Genomic DNA, 14,499 nt, shown 5'->3' on the forward strand with positions numbered 1-14,499 from the left:
AGGTGTGTGTATTTGATGGAGCTTCCTGGTGCCTGATGCCTTACCTAGTTGAAACTGGTCTGAACTGTTGTTGCAGGTCTGTTGTACTTCCTCACTGTCCCATCCCAATGGATAGAGTGCACAGCCTGATCCTATGAGCAGACCTAAGAACGAGAGAGAGAGAGAGAGAGAGAGAGAGAGAGAGAGAGAGAGAGAGAGAGAGAGAGAGAGAGAGAGAGAGAGAGAGAGAGAGAGAGAGAGAGAGAGAGTCAGTCAGTGATGAAGGTGAGGCAGTAACTTCATAGATCTCTGCATGTTAAAAAAAATAATTTAAAAAAATCATAAAACATGGCTGGAGGCTGACACCATTTGTGAAGGGAAAACAGAGAAAGAGAAGGTAAAAGGACAAACTCTCCCCATCATGGTATTCACTCAGCACACCTTGAGGAAGGTCTCCAATATTTTTGTAAGACCTCGCCAGTGGGTCTTTCATTATTAAAACTCTTTTCAGTAATGAGGAAGAAAAATGCAAAGCGGTGAGTTTTTGTTGCTTTATTTTTTGGGCCACAGAAACTATAAATGCACCAAATCATCCAGCAAGCTGAAATGAATTAAAACTCAGGTATCATTCTTTGCGTTATGTTTTAATTAAACGATCCAAAAGACAATAAGCTGCTGTGTGACCTCACCTCTGTAATTTTTTTGTCTACCTTATCAAGTGTTTCCAGCAGATACTGGTGGGGAGGCAGCTCTGACCTGTTCCAGCAGTTTTACCTCTGAATAAGCCTCACATCCTTTTGTAAAAATGACATGGATTGCGATTTTAACACTTCATCACATTTTCAATCCAACAAAACAAAGCGCTCCTCTGCCAGCAACTCATACAACCGATGCGAATGAACAACGAACATATGCAAATAGTTTGGCAATTTCTCACAGAGGCGACGGTGAAAAAAACAAGCATTTTTTGGTACGCAATAATTACTGTAAACTGTAAAATCCTTGAGGGACTGCTTCATGTCAGTGATTAAAGAGACTTATGACTGCGCTTAAAGCTGCACACAGAGACAAGAGTAAAATCTAGTCAAGGCCATTACATTAAGGATTAATATCCTCAATATTTGCCTGAAGCCAGGTCTTGACAAGTTATTCCCTGGATGCCAAGGCCTGTCTCTTGAAATTACCCTGTGGGGGCCCCCGGTAGGTGGCTCCGCCATCACATTAGCTTAATCCCCTCCAATGTGTCTGCTTTGCTATCAGTTTTGGGATGTGAGGATGGCAGCGGAGGAAGGGAAGGCAAGAAAGCTCTGCCTTCCAACCTGATTACCCCTGCCATCCAGGACTGCCTTATTACATCTAGGCCAGATAACAACCAGGAATTAATCCACATGCTAATGCAGATGGGCTAGAGTAGACAAACCAGCTAACATCTGAGGTGGAGAAAGAAAAGTGAAAGAGACATCTGCGTTTTCCCCTGCTGCAGCCAAGAGGACAGTGAACATCATTGCCTCGACTCTGGAAGAAAATAGAGTGGCTGATTATGGCACCTGTAGTAGAAAATCAATTCCGCGAAACTCTGTCATGTTGATGAGAATGAAGGGATGTAAGGAGGCTCTGACCAAGCATATGTCATTATAGCTCAGGATCAGAGGGGATCCAGGGATTTTCATACGTAACAACTCAGCCGTTTCTTCTTCAGACCCTTAAGAGAACTTCAGACAAGTTTCTTCTTCAGACCTAAAATTACAACCTTTGGCTGAGCAGTATAGCAGAAGTAACACAGGAGCATTTGATGTAAATCCCCATCTAAGCAGTCACCACAGTCCCCCTGATCAACATAAAGAAATGACAATTCTGCAAGGTACAAGAATGCATTTCGGAACAAGTGCACATACACACAGTCATTTAAACGTTCTGAGTTATATAATATTATTGAATGTGTTTTGATTCAAATTTGTAACAGTAAAGACTGTAAAGCATGCCAGCATGATAATGTATTCATGATTAATATTTAACATAATCAAAAATTCTCTTTCAAGTGTTGTGTAATGCAGAGAGATACAGCAGCATGTAATCAAATCGAATTTCCTTGCAGCACAAGGGAGGGGGGAAAAAAAGCAGAGCAGAATATGGCTTTGTTTGCCCAACGCCATTGCTATTCTATCCAGCAAACTGATGGAATCAAGATTTATGGGGATTTACAATCTTTCTTTGATTAACACATTTGTTAAAACGATTAAAACCATAGAGAGCTGCTGCTCTATCAGGCACCTCAGAGAGAAAAATGGGGAAAGAAAGACTTTAGCGCATAGTTTCCACATCAGGTCAGATGATGATGATGACAGTGAACGCTGAAAAACACTCTATAAGTCAACAGACAGGAGGGAAATTATTGCCACACAAAAATGAGAGCTCGGTTCCTTTGTGTAACTGCACACAAAAAAATCAAAGGTTTCTGGATCAGCAGCCAGTGTTTTCTGTTGTTTTTGGGGATAAACTCACTCAGCCTGCAACACTGCAGTGGGTGAAATCAATGTGTGCACTCGCATGTTATCATGACGCTATTAAGGCAGATGCTGCAAAACACAAATCTCTGTGGGAATAGATGAATAAAAATGCAAACATACCGCCAAGGTGTAATTCAATTCCATATCATGTGCGGTTCAACGTCTCTCTTTTTGCTTATTTATTTTATTTATTTATTTGTTTCCCAGGATAGTTAATTCCATCAAATCCCATCCTCCACACTCACTATGTGGGTTATTCAGAACCAGAGGTAGGAAGGCTGGTTGACTGGGATGTGGGAGAAAGATTACAAAAAAATGTTCTTTCACATAATGTTTATGAGCCAAGCTGCTTGAAGGAAGTGTGAACTTGTGAGAGGCAACTATACCTCAGGCTCTGATTCTCCATGCATACTCTTGTAGACAGATACTTTCTGTCCTTATTATGTGCTAAGCTGACACAGTTGCGTCCCAATCTGCACAGACAGACAAGTTAGGGATTTGTGTCATTTAGTATGTGGTTGTCAGCAGCAACTGTGTTCCTTAACCCGTTTGGATTTTGACTTCCTAAACTGAAGTGATGACCTCCCATTAAAAACTGCATATGAAGACTGGTGAACGAGTATAGTTACAGTAAAGAACAGTATGTGTTTTTCCATAAATCATTTTGTGTTTCCCCTTAAATTTCTTGACCTAAATGTGGTGTTCTTAACATCGGGTTAGAACCACCAGACTAGCAGATTCACTACAATCAACACATCCTCATACCAAAATGACAGAGTAGGTCAGTTTCCAATGACTCTGAAAATGAATGTTTTCAGAATGGAGGAGCATAGTGTCAACACAAAGCTCATGTAAGTGAGGGCTGATCAAATATGGATCAACATTCTGATACTTAATTGTCTATTTCTCGCTTTACATGTTTCATAAAGCATATGTTAGTGTATTGTTTAGCTGGAATATGAGAAAGTTTGTGACCCGGCTGTCGTGTTGAAGACAGACCCGATGAGTGCATGGAGGGACTCACATGCACTGACATGCATGCTTGGCCAGATCTGCTTCCAAAGAAGCTCAGATAACAACACACACAGGAGTGTGATTTAATTTGCTGCTCAGTGTGCCATTACTCCACTACATCTTTACATAGCAAATAGCTGTTTACTAAATGTTGTATATTGCACCTTCAACACTAGAACCGCCACAGTGTTTTTCAAAGGTATGTTACTATGCTTTATTAAAATATTCATGTCTGCCAGTATTTGACGTGTCTAGCACCTCCCTAATGTTAAAAATAGTGACAATGAATCCAGATTAAAAACACATGCATTCATTTCCAAGTTACTAGGCAATAACATTGAAGAGCTGAGAACTACATCAAGTCATAGTTATATTAAGAAAGAGCAAAAGAGAATGACATACAAAAAAAGTGCCTGAAGTGCAAGAAAGCTGTATGTGGAAAATGCACAATGTTCTGAATGTCTGCTGTTTGTTAAAGGGAAACATCAGATGTGTTCAAATGAAGATGATTTAGCCTCCTCACATACATTCATTGTGTGTAAAACTTCATTTTTAGTTAACTGATTATTCATTCATTTCATTTTTTTTTTAATTAAAGCATTGTAGAACATTGGAAACATAATTTAAGACATTTCAATGCATGGAAAGAGGATGATGCATTCAGACTTTTGAAATAATAATAAATCAAATCCAAACTTTAACTAAACTATTTTCATATTCTTTTTACCAAGAAAATATTCAAAACCTCTGAAAAATAAAATCCCACATCTTTATAAAAATTGGACTCACTTAACTTCGAAGGGATAAGGTCCTTTGTGAATTTCTTCACTGTCCTGCTCCCATAGAGAGACTCTGTTCTCTCTCATACACCATCATCAACTTCAACAACGCTCATTTTGCTGTGAGCAAATGGCTGTCTCATGATGAAATCGTTGCAGAACTTCACTAAGCTGCCATGAGGATAGCTGGTGGAAGTCACCAGAAGGCAGTTATAGTGACTGTACACAGCCACCATGGTATGAGATTGTTGAACAGACGGACAGAAAAGATCATACATCTGAGAAATCTGCAACCAGCAGAGACCGCAGACACTCCATGTGTCTTCAGAGGTTATTAAGGATAAAAATAACCATTTTCCCTTTAGCAGCATCCACCTTGCCTTTAGGTAAGATGTAAAATGTTAGCTTTCTGGGCGATCAGGACAAGTTCAAGTGTGGCTCTATCAACACAGGTCTGAGAGGTCTGTTTGTTTACCTTGATGCTTTTTGTTTGTAAAAACCTTAGCTCATTTCAGAGTCTTGTTTCAGTTGCCATGGCAGCCAGCTGAAGCCTGACAGTTTTCTCTGGTTAAAGGAGGTGAAGATGGAGAGGAAATGGTCAGAGAGAGCGCTCAGAGCAGAAGAGGCCAGACAAGTTGTTCGCAGATTGAGTTTCAATTGATCTCCATGTAGTCATTATCAGAATGACTATCTCAGACCTCGTGGCTTCTCTGAAAGCCTGTTCTATGAACTGAGAAGGACCTCAGTTAAATGGACTTCAACAAATACAATCAGTGCTCCATCCATAAAAGCTGCAATAATATAGTGATCTCTCTCATGCTTTGCCTCAGATTACATCATTGTAGTTGAGCTCACTTTTGAAATCACATTTTCTCTGTTTTAAAAAGCTCACAGAGAAGTACTTTATTCCATCAGAGCTGTGCCATTATTCCTCATCCTTTTTCTGTCAACGCTTTTTACCTGAATGAGAAACTGCCCCCTTTTCATATCCCCCCACATTCTCTGATTTAGGGAGTGCTGATGCCTTTTGTCAAACCTTCCTGCTCCCTGTCAAGAACGAAGGAATTTCTTTTCCCTCCCTCATGCCCCTAGACAATACCATTCAAGGTTATCATTCAAAAGGCCAAAGAGGACGGGGAGAAAAGGCTGCCGCTAAGCTGGAGAGAATTTTGGTGGCCAGGGAATTGGAGAGGGGATGTGCCTGAATGGGCCGGCTTTATGTAGGGCATTCCCTTTTGGGCTTGGAGGATCATCTCAAAGAGGTAGGAAAATGTTAGAGCAACTACACCAGGGAAAGCAGGCCTGTTCAGTGCCAAAATAATATGCAACTAAATGTTCTCTGGTCTTTTTCTGTTTCCAATCTAAATTTATAGTTTATGGTTATTCTTGCTGTTTTATATGTTGAGGCAATTTTCGATAAAACATGTCAATATTATGAAGAAAGAGAGAATAAGGCAGACTGCTATGATCTATAAATGTATTACTAAAACAGCACTTTTCTGCTTCAATGAGAGGTTAAATATATTTATTATAAATTATATGTATAATGCATTTAATGCATGGTTGCCTTTACTTAGAAAAACAACTGGTATAATTTGTCCACGGTTGGTTCAACACATTCACCCACATTACATTTAGCCAGAAACACATTCTCCTTTAGTGCAAGTTAAATTATACCGTTATGTTTAGGTGGGCTACACTAATTTTCATTCTCTTTCAGTTTACTTATCTGAGTTGAATCAGAGGAGGCGCCAGGTTCTGAGTCTTCCTGTGTCACTTCAACTCTAATAGCCCATGTGCCTGATCTGTCAACCAACCCATCCCGGCATGTTGAGACATGTCTTCCTCTTCTTTACTTGAAACACAAGGCACACGCCAACATATGCAGCTCACATGCCTGCTTTTCTTATGATGTTTGGATTCTCCGTGTTATTCAAGTCGGATCAACGCAGGCGTTTTTAGTAGGGCTTACTCTTGTGCAGCATTTTCGCTGGTGTAGCTGATGTTTTTTTATGTGAGCGAGACGGGGATCTAGAGATTCGGTTGAAACCTCAGATTGTGGAGCAGTGAGAGATGGAGGATGAGGGAGATGCAGAGAAAGGAGGGATTTAAAGAGAGTATGTGAAGTATGTGTGATATGTGATGTGCACAGTGAAGCATATAAATACTTGCTGCTGCCAGACAAGCATTATTTAGCCAATAGTCTACTCATTGGTTCGTATACAATGATATAGCAAGAATCTTGGGTAGAAATCTCTGATATCTTCTTTTTTATTAAGATTATTTTAGCAGTTTCCAGTTACTGTTGCTGTTTTTCTACACAACACTTTCCAGAGATCTCCTCAGTCTTCCGGTTGGACCAGGAGAGTATTAGTAAAGAGGGTTTTCTGGTTGAATGATTTGTTTCTGCCAATGTTTTGAGAATCACCTCCTGTGTGATGTGTGACTGCAAACAGGATCCAGTCTACAGTCTTTTACTGAGTGAGTCTTATGTTTTTCTATCACAGGAATGGACTCTATGACAGAAAAAATATGAAGCTTGGAGCTCAAAGTGTGACCATCTTCTCCATGACAATTTTCTCCCTCTTCCCTCTGGTATTTGCTACTGCCAGCCCACGCAAAGGTCATCCGCTTTCAAAAACTGTTTTCTACCATCAGCTATGAAATGATTCATTGTTATGCTGTGTCATATGAGGTTTGCATAGCTATACTTTTATGTCATCCTGCAAGCAGACTGCTGTTTCCACTTGTTTTGTCTTTCACTTGCCGTTTGGTCTTTTGCCGTGCGGTCTCTTTGGTTGTTTTGTTTTATCTGCTGTTGCTTTTAACTGCTTTATCAGTTGCCCTCTGAGACTAATTAATAATGAACTGAAATGAACCTTAGATCAACCAAAGTACAAAAATCAGCACACCATGGATTAGTGTTGTGGTCCATTAATTTTACATTTTTGTGGTCCTGTCATGTCTTGGTTTTGCCAAGACATGACAGTAATTTTTCTAATGTCTTAACTTACAGTTTGTTTTCTCTGGTCTAACTCAGTGGATAAATTAGTACATTTGGGGCATTGTCCTCTTGGTTTGGTATCTCTTCACACAGAGAAAAATCTAAATGATCACTGCGAGTCATGTGAGAACATTCATTCTGGTCATTGGTTAAATGTGCCTAGGGCAGGAGAAAGAACATAAAGTAAAGGTCTTGAATAAGTTCCTCTGGACAAACACAACGTTCTTTGTTGCCTTAATCCAGGTTGGACCTCAATTAATTCTCTGGCTAGTTGCTAGCAACAGTTAAATTCGCTCATCGGCATACCAGTATGTAAAGCAAACCTGGGTACAAGAACCCTTTAGCTCAAAACTGTCAGGGTCCACCTAGCATATTGGCTGGATCAAAGTCAGATCATATTTCCATAACCAACAAAATGCTCCAGAGTTCATTTGGGAACAGACTGAGACTACTCTTCAAACGGTCTCAGTATGGTTGTTTTGGTCTGCGCCCAAATACGATTACTATTTGCGAAACTTCAAACTGCATTAAAAATCCCCTACAGAGATATATTCAGACAAATAAAAACACATTGCTTGGAACAATAATGTGTGTCTGATGCAGTTTTTCCACAAAACATTTATAATGACCCTTTTTGCAGGGATGCCACAGCACTCTTACCACCTGCTGTGTCATCCTAAAATCCTTAAAGCAGCATCTACTCCATCTCCTTCACTTTAAAAATCCAGAAACTATGAATATGCAAATATGTTCCATTTCAATAGTTGAACTACTGGCAACAATGTGCCTCCTACTTCACATAAAATCCATTTTCAGCGTGTGCGCACTGGAGGCTTTAAGTTTCCAAATCACACTTGTGTAAGTTGAATATTGGACCAGAACTGGCTTCAAAATTAGTTGTGATGTCACAAATCATGCTTGTGGGTCAGCACAGTGAAACTATTCGCTTTCAGCAGATGAGTTCAAAAACAGCCCTCTAGCGTCAAATTGTGCACATACATCTTTATGCACATTGAAGCTCAAACATCCAACTGTAAGAACAAGAATAAATACATATTTTGAGTGGAGGGGGACTTGGTTAGGGTTAGGGTTAGAAGAATTTCGAACTATCTTAAAGAGAAAAGTAAAGCAGTCATTGTTTTCTGCTTTTATTGCTGCCGTGGATGCTTCCTGAAACTAACCAGCTCGGTTAGTCAGCCTGATTCAATGTACACTAAGTGCTGGTGTGTTGGCTTGTGAGATGCTGCCACTCTCTCGCAGCACAGTCTCATTTTGTTCCATGTGCGCACCCATTAGTCTTCACCACTGGCCCTGAGCGGAAGGAGCAGCTTGTGTTATATTGATCTGTTTCAGTGCTTTTGCTACAGGCATTCTGTCAAGAGCTGGTCTTATCTAATCACACCATTCATTTGTCACACAGTTTCCGACTACAACCGGTAATTAATAAACACACCAATTACAAGAGCAAAATGAACTTCTGGTTCATTAAGCAGTGGGCAGAAACAGCATCAGCATCAAATCTACAGCTCATGAGCACAACTCAGAGCAGAAAAATGAGCACAAGCTGAAAGTGGAGTGTGCTAAATACGTAACACATAACTTTCAAAAGAGAACATCTTCAGGATGTGTGGAGAGAATGAGCTCTTCACACGAGGGCGCAGATATTTTCTGTATGTCTCACTCTTTCCAGCTACAAACCCACGCCTCCATGCGACCTCAACCATGTCTGCTCTGATCTCATATTGCAAATTGGACATTCTTCTCCCTCCTTTCAGTAAGAAGAGACGTCAAATAAGAGGCAGACAAAAAACAAAGGGAAGAATACAGCGACCTCCTAAGACAAATTCCTCTGCTGGCTTTTCCAAAGAGTTGCACATTTACCATTCCCTAGTCAATGTACTCACTCCTGTGCTAAAATGGAGTTGGAATCTAAAGCATGAAGAGCATTACGCACAATGGTATGTCAGGATCTGAGAAAATCTGCCATGCCATGGTTATTACCTGACTGCTGCCATGCTGTGCTGAGCTTTTGAAAATCAATGCAATATTTTAATTACATATTATAACGGGCCAAGTTTTCATTTAAATATAATGCAAAATTTTAACCACATTTCAAGAACATCAGCAACAAAAAATACAGATGAATGTGCACTTCCATCCACTACTTCAGTTTTACAAATATAACAAGATAATGTGACTGACGTGCCAGTGAAACAGATGATGCGGAAAACCTGATGGAAATATGGCATTCAGGGTGTGATTTGTGAGAAAAATCAAAAGGGGGGATGTTTTTTAAACATTTTTATTCATGAAATTAAATATAAACCACAGCGGGAGAACAACATACTGTAACAACATTAATCTCAAACAAAAAGAGATTAATGTTTACAGTCTCCTCGTTGGTACACACAGATCTGATGTCTGCCACCATTTTTTATTTGTCTTTTCAGTTCAAAATCTTGATTGACGCTAAGTCACACACTTCATGTATGTCATGATTTATTCACAAAATCTGTTTCCATTGCACATTGTTGCATTTTCTTCTGTCACTTTTCTTCTTTCAACTTTTAAAAATTGATGATTTAAAGAAAATCAAAGATGTTGGTAACATTCTGACATATACAAAAACACTTTCAGGAATATTGAACAATAAAGAATATTGGTATCTTCTACAAAGTGTTGCCAATACATATGCATGCTCATCTGGAATTTTCATTTAAAGTGAGGCAAGCTGAGTGAAGAAGAAAACATATGAGCAGAACAACAAAGCCAAAGGGTATGGAAATTCTCCTCAGGGTATGATCCACTTTATAGGGTCCTACAAGTGAAACTCTTCTAACTGGGTCATGTCTGATGTGTTGAGCAGCACCCTCCTTCTATTGACACAGCCTAACAGTAGGCCACGTGTCCAAAAGTCAGCATATAGGAAAGCATTGCATTTTCTTTTTTAATTACGCTTTACAATGAGAAGTAAACATGCTAACGCAAGGCCTTCTGGGGAGAGGGGAATCAAAGATACCAGTCTACGCTTCAATATTCATGTTAATAGCATCCACATATGCAATGAATATTTTAGTATCCTCCACACAGACACTACCAGACATCAAAATGCCTCTCTGACAGTACTGGGGCTCATCATGTGAGCAGTTCCACACCGCAAACACAAAGAGCTTCCATTCAAAAGACAATGCAACGCTTCAGGGATTGAGGAAAAACTGACTCCCACTGCCAAGTGTACAAAGTACTCCATAGCTTGTATTTTAAGTGCCGACCCACTGCATTCACGCTGTCTTCTGGGACACACAAAAGCTAGCTTATTACCCCTGGGGACTGAGTTTAAGTAGCCTTACCCAACCTACCGAAGCAAAAATTCAAATGTTCCCTTCGCTAACAGGTCATTTTTTCACCCAGCATTTCATTGTGTAGGGATAATACATGAGACTGGTTACTGAGCTCTGAGAGTCTAAAAACATCAGAACACAACTTGACATAACACATGAGCAGTCAATTGTACAGCGAAACTAAATAAATGTAGCTAGTAACAGTTTTATATTGCGAAAATGCTTCATTCATGTTTAATTACTAAAACAGGCAAGCTAGTAGTTAAGCTTAAGATTAGCAGTTAACTACAAATAACTAAACATTTTAGGAAATACACTTCTAATTAGATAGATGCTAGACATTGTGAAAACTTGTTATGTTTAAAGCAGCCAGTCTTTATGATAAGCTAAGCTAACTAGCTGCTGGCTGTAGCTTCTTGAGTGCACAGACATGAGCAATCTTCATTACAAAATTGCCAAGACTACCAATAAAATGTTAAACTATTTCTATAAGAGGAATTCTTTAGAAACTTCTGAGTTCATGAGTTATGATGTACTGTATACTGATGTTTTTTAAAAATGTTGACGATCACAGAAGCTTCTTCTTCACCTGATTTACGCTTTTGAGAGAGCTAGATAAAGGTTACACAGTGATGCACAAGATGACTCTCCTTTTTCATCATGAGCTGACATTTGAGAGCCCTTGAGATAGAGAAGAATAGCAAAAATGAGAACACATTATGTAACATGTCAAATAATGTGCGAGAAATACAATAGCGCAATACAGCGGAGAGGAAGAGATCATGTTCTGTGTGACTGTGTGTATTCTTGACATTTTGTATGATATTGAATTGTTATTGTAATCCTACATAATCATATAATATCTGGTTTATCCTGTCTGCTCAAGGATGAAAAGCTATTTCTGCCTCGATGATTCCACAGATTGAAACCAAACAGATGTCAAGAAAGGGCTATCAATTCCATTTCACATGAATATTTACACATTGCACATTTTTACGTTGCAATCTCTGACAGGCAGTAAAAAGAGAAAAGGTAAATTGAATTGGATGCTATTATAGTTGAGATAAATGTTTGTAATGAAACTGCAGCCTCCTTGTGAAGACTTGTCTTTATATCAAGGCTGCTACGGAGTCCTTTGAACCTATGGGTAATAAAATAAGATCTAGAATAAACAGCATTTCTTTATGCTGATCATGTGGAAAAGAGAAATGACAGCGACACTTGTTAATTTCATTTTGGTGTTAAAAATGTCTGGTATGGTAAAAGATTATAAAATATGTAGAACGCCCAAGGGCTTTTCCCAAACCAGTAATTATTCTGGCTAAATGTGAGGACTTGGTTCTTGTTTTGACAGGCACATTCATTAAATCTTCATTTTTGATAAACAGTTTGTATTTTGTCAGTGAAACCCTGAGGCGAACTAAATCAAAAACATTAAAGGTAAAGAAATAAAACCAGCTGGATGAGAATGAACACTGACAAATAAAAACCCAAGGGTTGAGTGCTAGCAGGTGGGCTGTTATGTTTCTGTGTTTCTATGCATAGTTATAGAGAATCCAGACAACTCCTATAATTATTTGAAAAAAGAAAAAAATCATTGGCTTTTCTGTATTCACTCCTGTGTCCATTTAGGAAAAAAGGGAAAAACCAGAATGAACAATGGAGAAGCTATTCAGCATAATATGTTTCTAATAAGAGAACTTTTATAACAGGATGGTGCCCTCACCAAGTTTCCTTTTTACTACATTTCAGACAATACAGACATAACACCTCTACACTACTGCCTCCCCAAAACATATGGCTTCAATCACGCTGCAGGCATTCATGTCATAAGAGGCAGTGGATCGTATGAATCCACTGATTATAGCAGAGGCGCAAGGACGAATTGAAATGAATAGTTCCCCTGAGTCCTTGCAAAACTGACCCTCACTGAGATCTTTTGATGAGAAAAACCCCCAGATGCAATACGATGTGGGAACAATGCTCTTTAAGCACCAGTGGTTTCCTTCAACAATCAGGATGTTTGGAATAAATCTCCACTGTAGAGGGAAAATAACAGACACAGCTCATATTGCGTCACGCTTAATTCGCACAGGAATAACAGCACAATGTTTTCACCTCATGTAATTAATCAATTACCAGCTCACCCAAGTGTTTTGTGAAAAACAGGCAACAACAAAATTAAATTTGGTGCAATGGAACAATGACCTTTCTCCACAGTATAAGCTACTGCCTTCAGTTTTGCAAGTTTTGTAACAAACAGCAATATTTTGTATCAAAAAGAAAAGGACACTGTTGAATGTCAACAACAAAGTCGATTTGCATTAGTGGATTAGTAAGCATTACCCGCAGACCTGTGAATTCACTAAGATGTGGCAGGTAATTTGTGTTGGAACTTCACAAAAATTACAGCAATGGCAGACTTACACCAGGATTAAAATCATCAACGATCGCACTCAATTATACAAATCACTTCCTGACCTCAGGTTATATTAGTTCCGTGCAAATGGAGCTTTATAAAGTTTCATCAGTATTCATGAACATGAACAACTCTCTTCAGAAGCTTAAAATGAGAGATAAAACTTGGGTCTGCTGCAGTGCCGATGAATTAGAGATCAACTCTGTGGGATGAAACTGCGAAACTTCACAGGAAAATTAACTTTGTGTTATTATAGTGCTCAGAGTTGTGAACAAGAAAAGTTTGCTGCTGTAATGTCATGTGTCCACAAAGACTCCCATTCACTGTCAAAAGAGCTTGTCCATGATGCAGCTCCTGATTGAATCAATTTGAGAGCCTGCAGCTCTTAGTGGGACTTGTTCGGGCTCACAAATTAAGACCAAATCAAGATCATAGGTCATTGCATGGGCAAACTATTTTTTAAGGCATGATTATTTTTTTCTTTGGTTTCTGTCTTGAATGTTGATTACTGTAGCATTGCTTTGGCTTACAGTGACTGAACAACCTGCCATGGGCTGTTGAGAATGTACCACTGGATATTTCAGAGCTTGTCAGTCTGATTGATTGAGCCATAAAGAGTTTGTCCGTGGGGCTAACAGGACTTGGATAAAAGATTAGGAGTCTGTTGAGTCTTGATTAATGTTAGAGGATATAACCTCTAGCCAGTGGTGCTGAAAGATTTATATAAACAGGGTCTCAGCGGTGAAATATACACACACTGAATTGGAGCGATTTGAAGGCAGTGAGGATGAAACAATCACAGGGTATCCTCAGGACACGAGCTCAAAACAGAATTGTCACAACTCCATAATGAGACAAATGTGTATTAACTGGATGAAACTGGACAGCAACACAAGGGACAAAGCATACTAGAAGATACTGAGGGCAACAACCCCAATTTCAGTTATGCTGCGTTCCAAATCAGAGGGAATTTGATGATGGTTGGGGGACGGTGGGGGGAAATTCCTCTGCATATTTATACAGACCTTGTCTGTGTCAAGCCCTGCCCCACCCCCTGGACTTAGGCTGCCTGATTAGTATTCAGTGAATTCATCAAGGCACAATCGCTGGTGTCTGGGAACATGGGAACTCTTGATGAAGGAGAGGTTGAGTTCAGCCCACTGGTTAAGTCCCTACAGAAAAATGCACCATCCCCCAAACGTGAAGGTCACCGAGTCCTTACTCCGGTACTGATCTGATGATCACAGGCAAACAGTGGTTGGGGGGGTTCAGTATTAAGATCTTTATTTGAACATGATGTGTTGTTGTCAGCATGCAAAGATATGTGCTGTCTGTGCCTGACAAAAAAAAAAGGTAAATGTGTGTCTGACTTTGACTTGATTGTCTCCAATGGCAATCACCCATAATTCATCACCAAGGAGGGAGTGTTGTTGTGTTGCGTTATAATATAGTGTTT

At 39.5% G+C, this 14,499-nt stretch overlaps 1 protein-coding gene across 1 annotated transcript in view; it reads right to left on the reverse strand.

Annotated features, from left to right (window-relative positions):
- Window positions 1-14,499, reverse strand: part of LOC128360552 (LHFPL tetraspan subfamily member 6 protein) — a 44,190-nt gene that overhangs the window by 4,672 nt on the left and 25,019 nt on the right. The window contains exon 3 of the mRNA XM_053320997.1: window positions 45-143. Coding sequence (XP_053176972.1) covers window positions 45-143 — 99 coding nt within the window. The remainder of the gene's footprint in view (window positions 1-44; window positions 144-14,499) is intronic.

The sequence above is a fragment of the Scomber japonicus genome, chromosome 6, assembly GCF_027409825.1.
Source record: "Scomber japonicus isolate fScoJap1 chromosome 6, fScoJap1.pri, whole genome shotgun sequence".
NCBI lineage: Eukaryota > Metazoa > Chordata > Actinopteri > Scombriformes > Scombridae > Scomber > Scomber japonicus.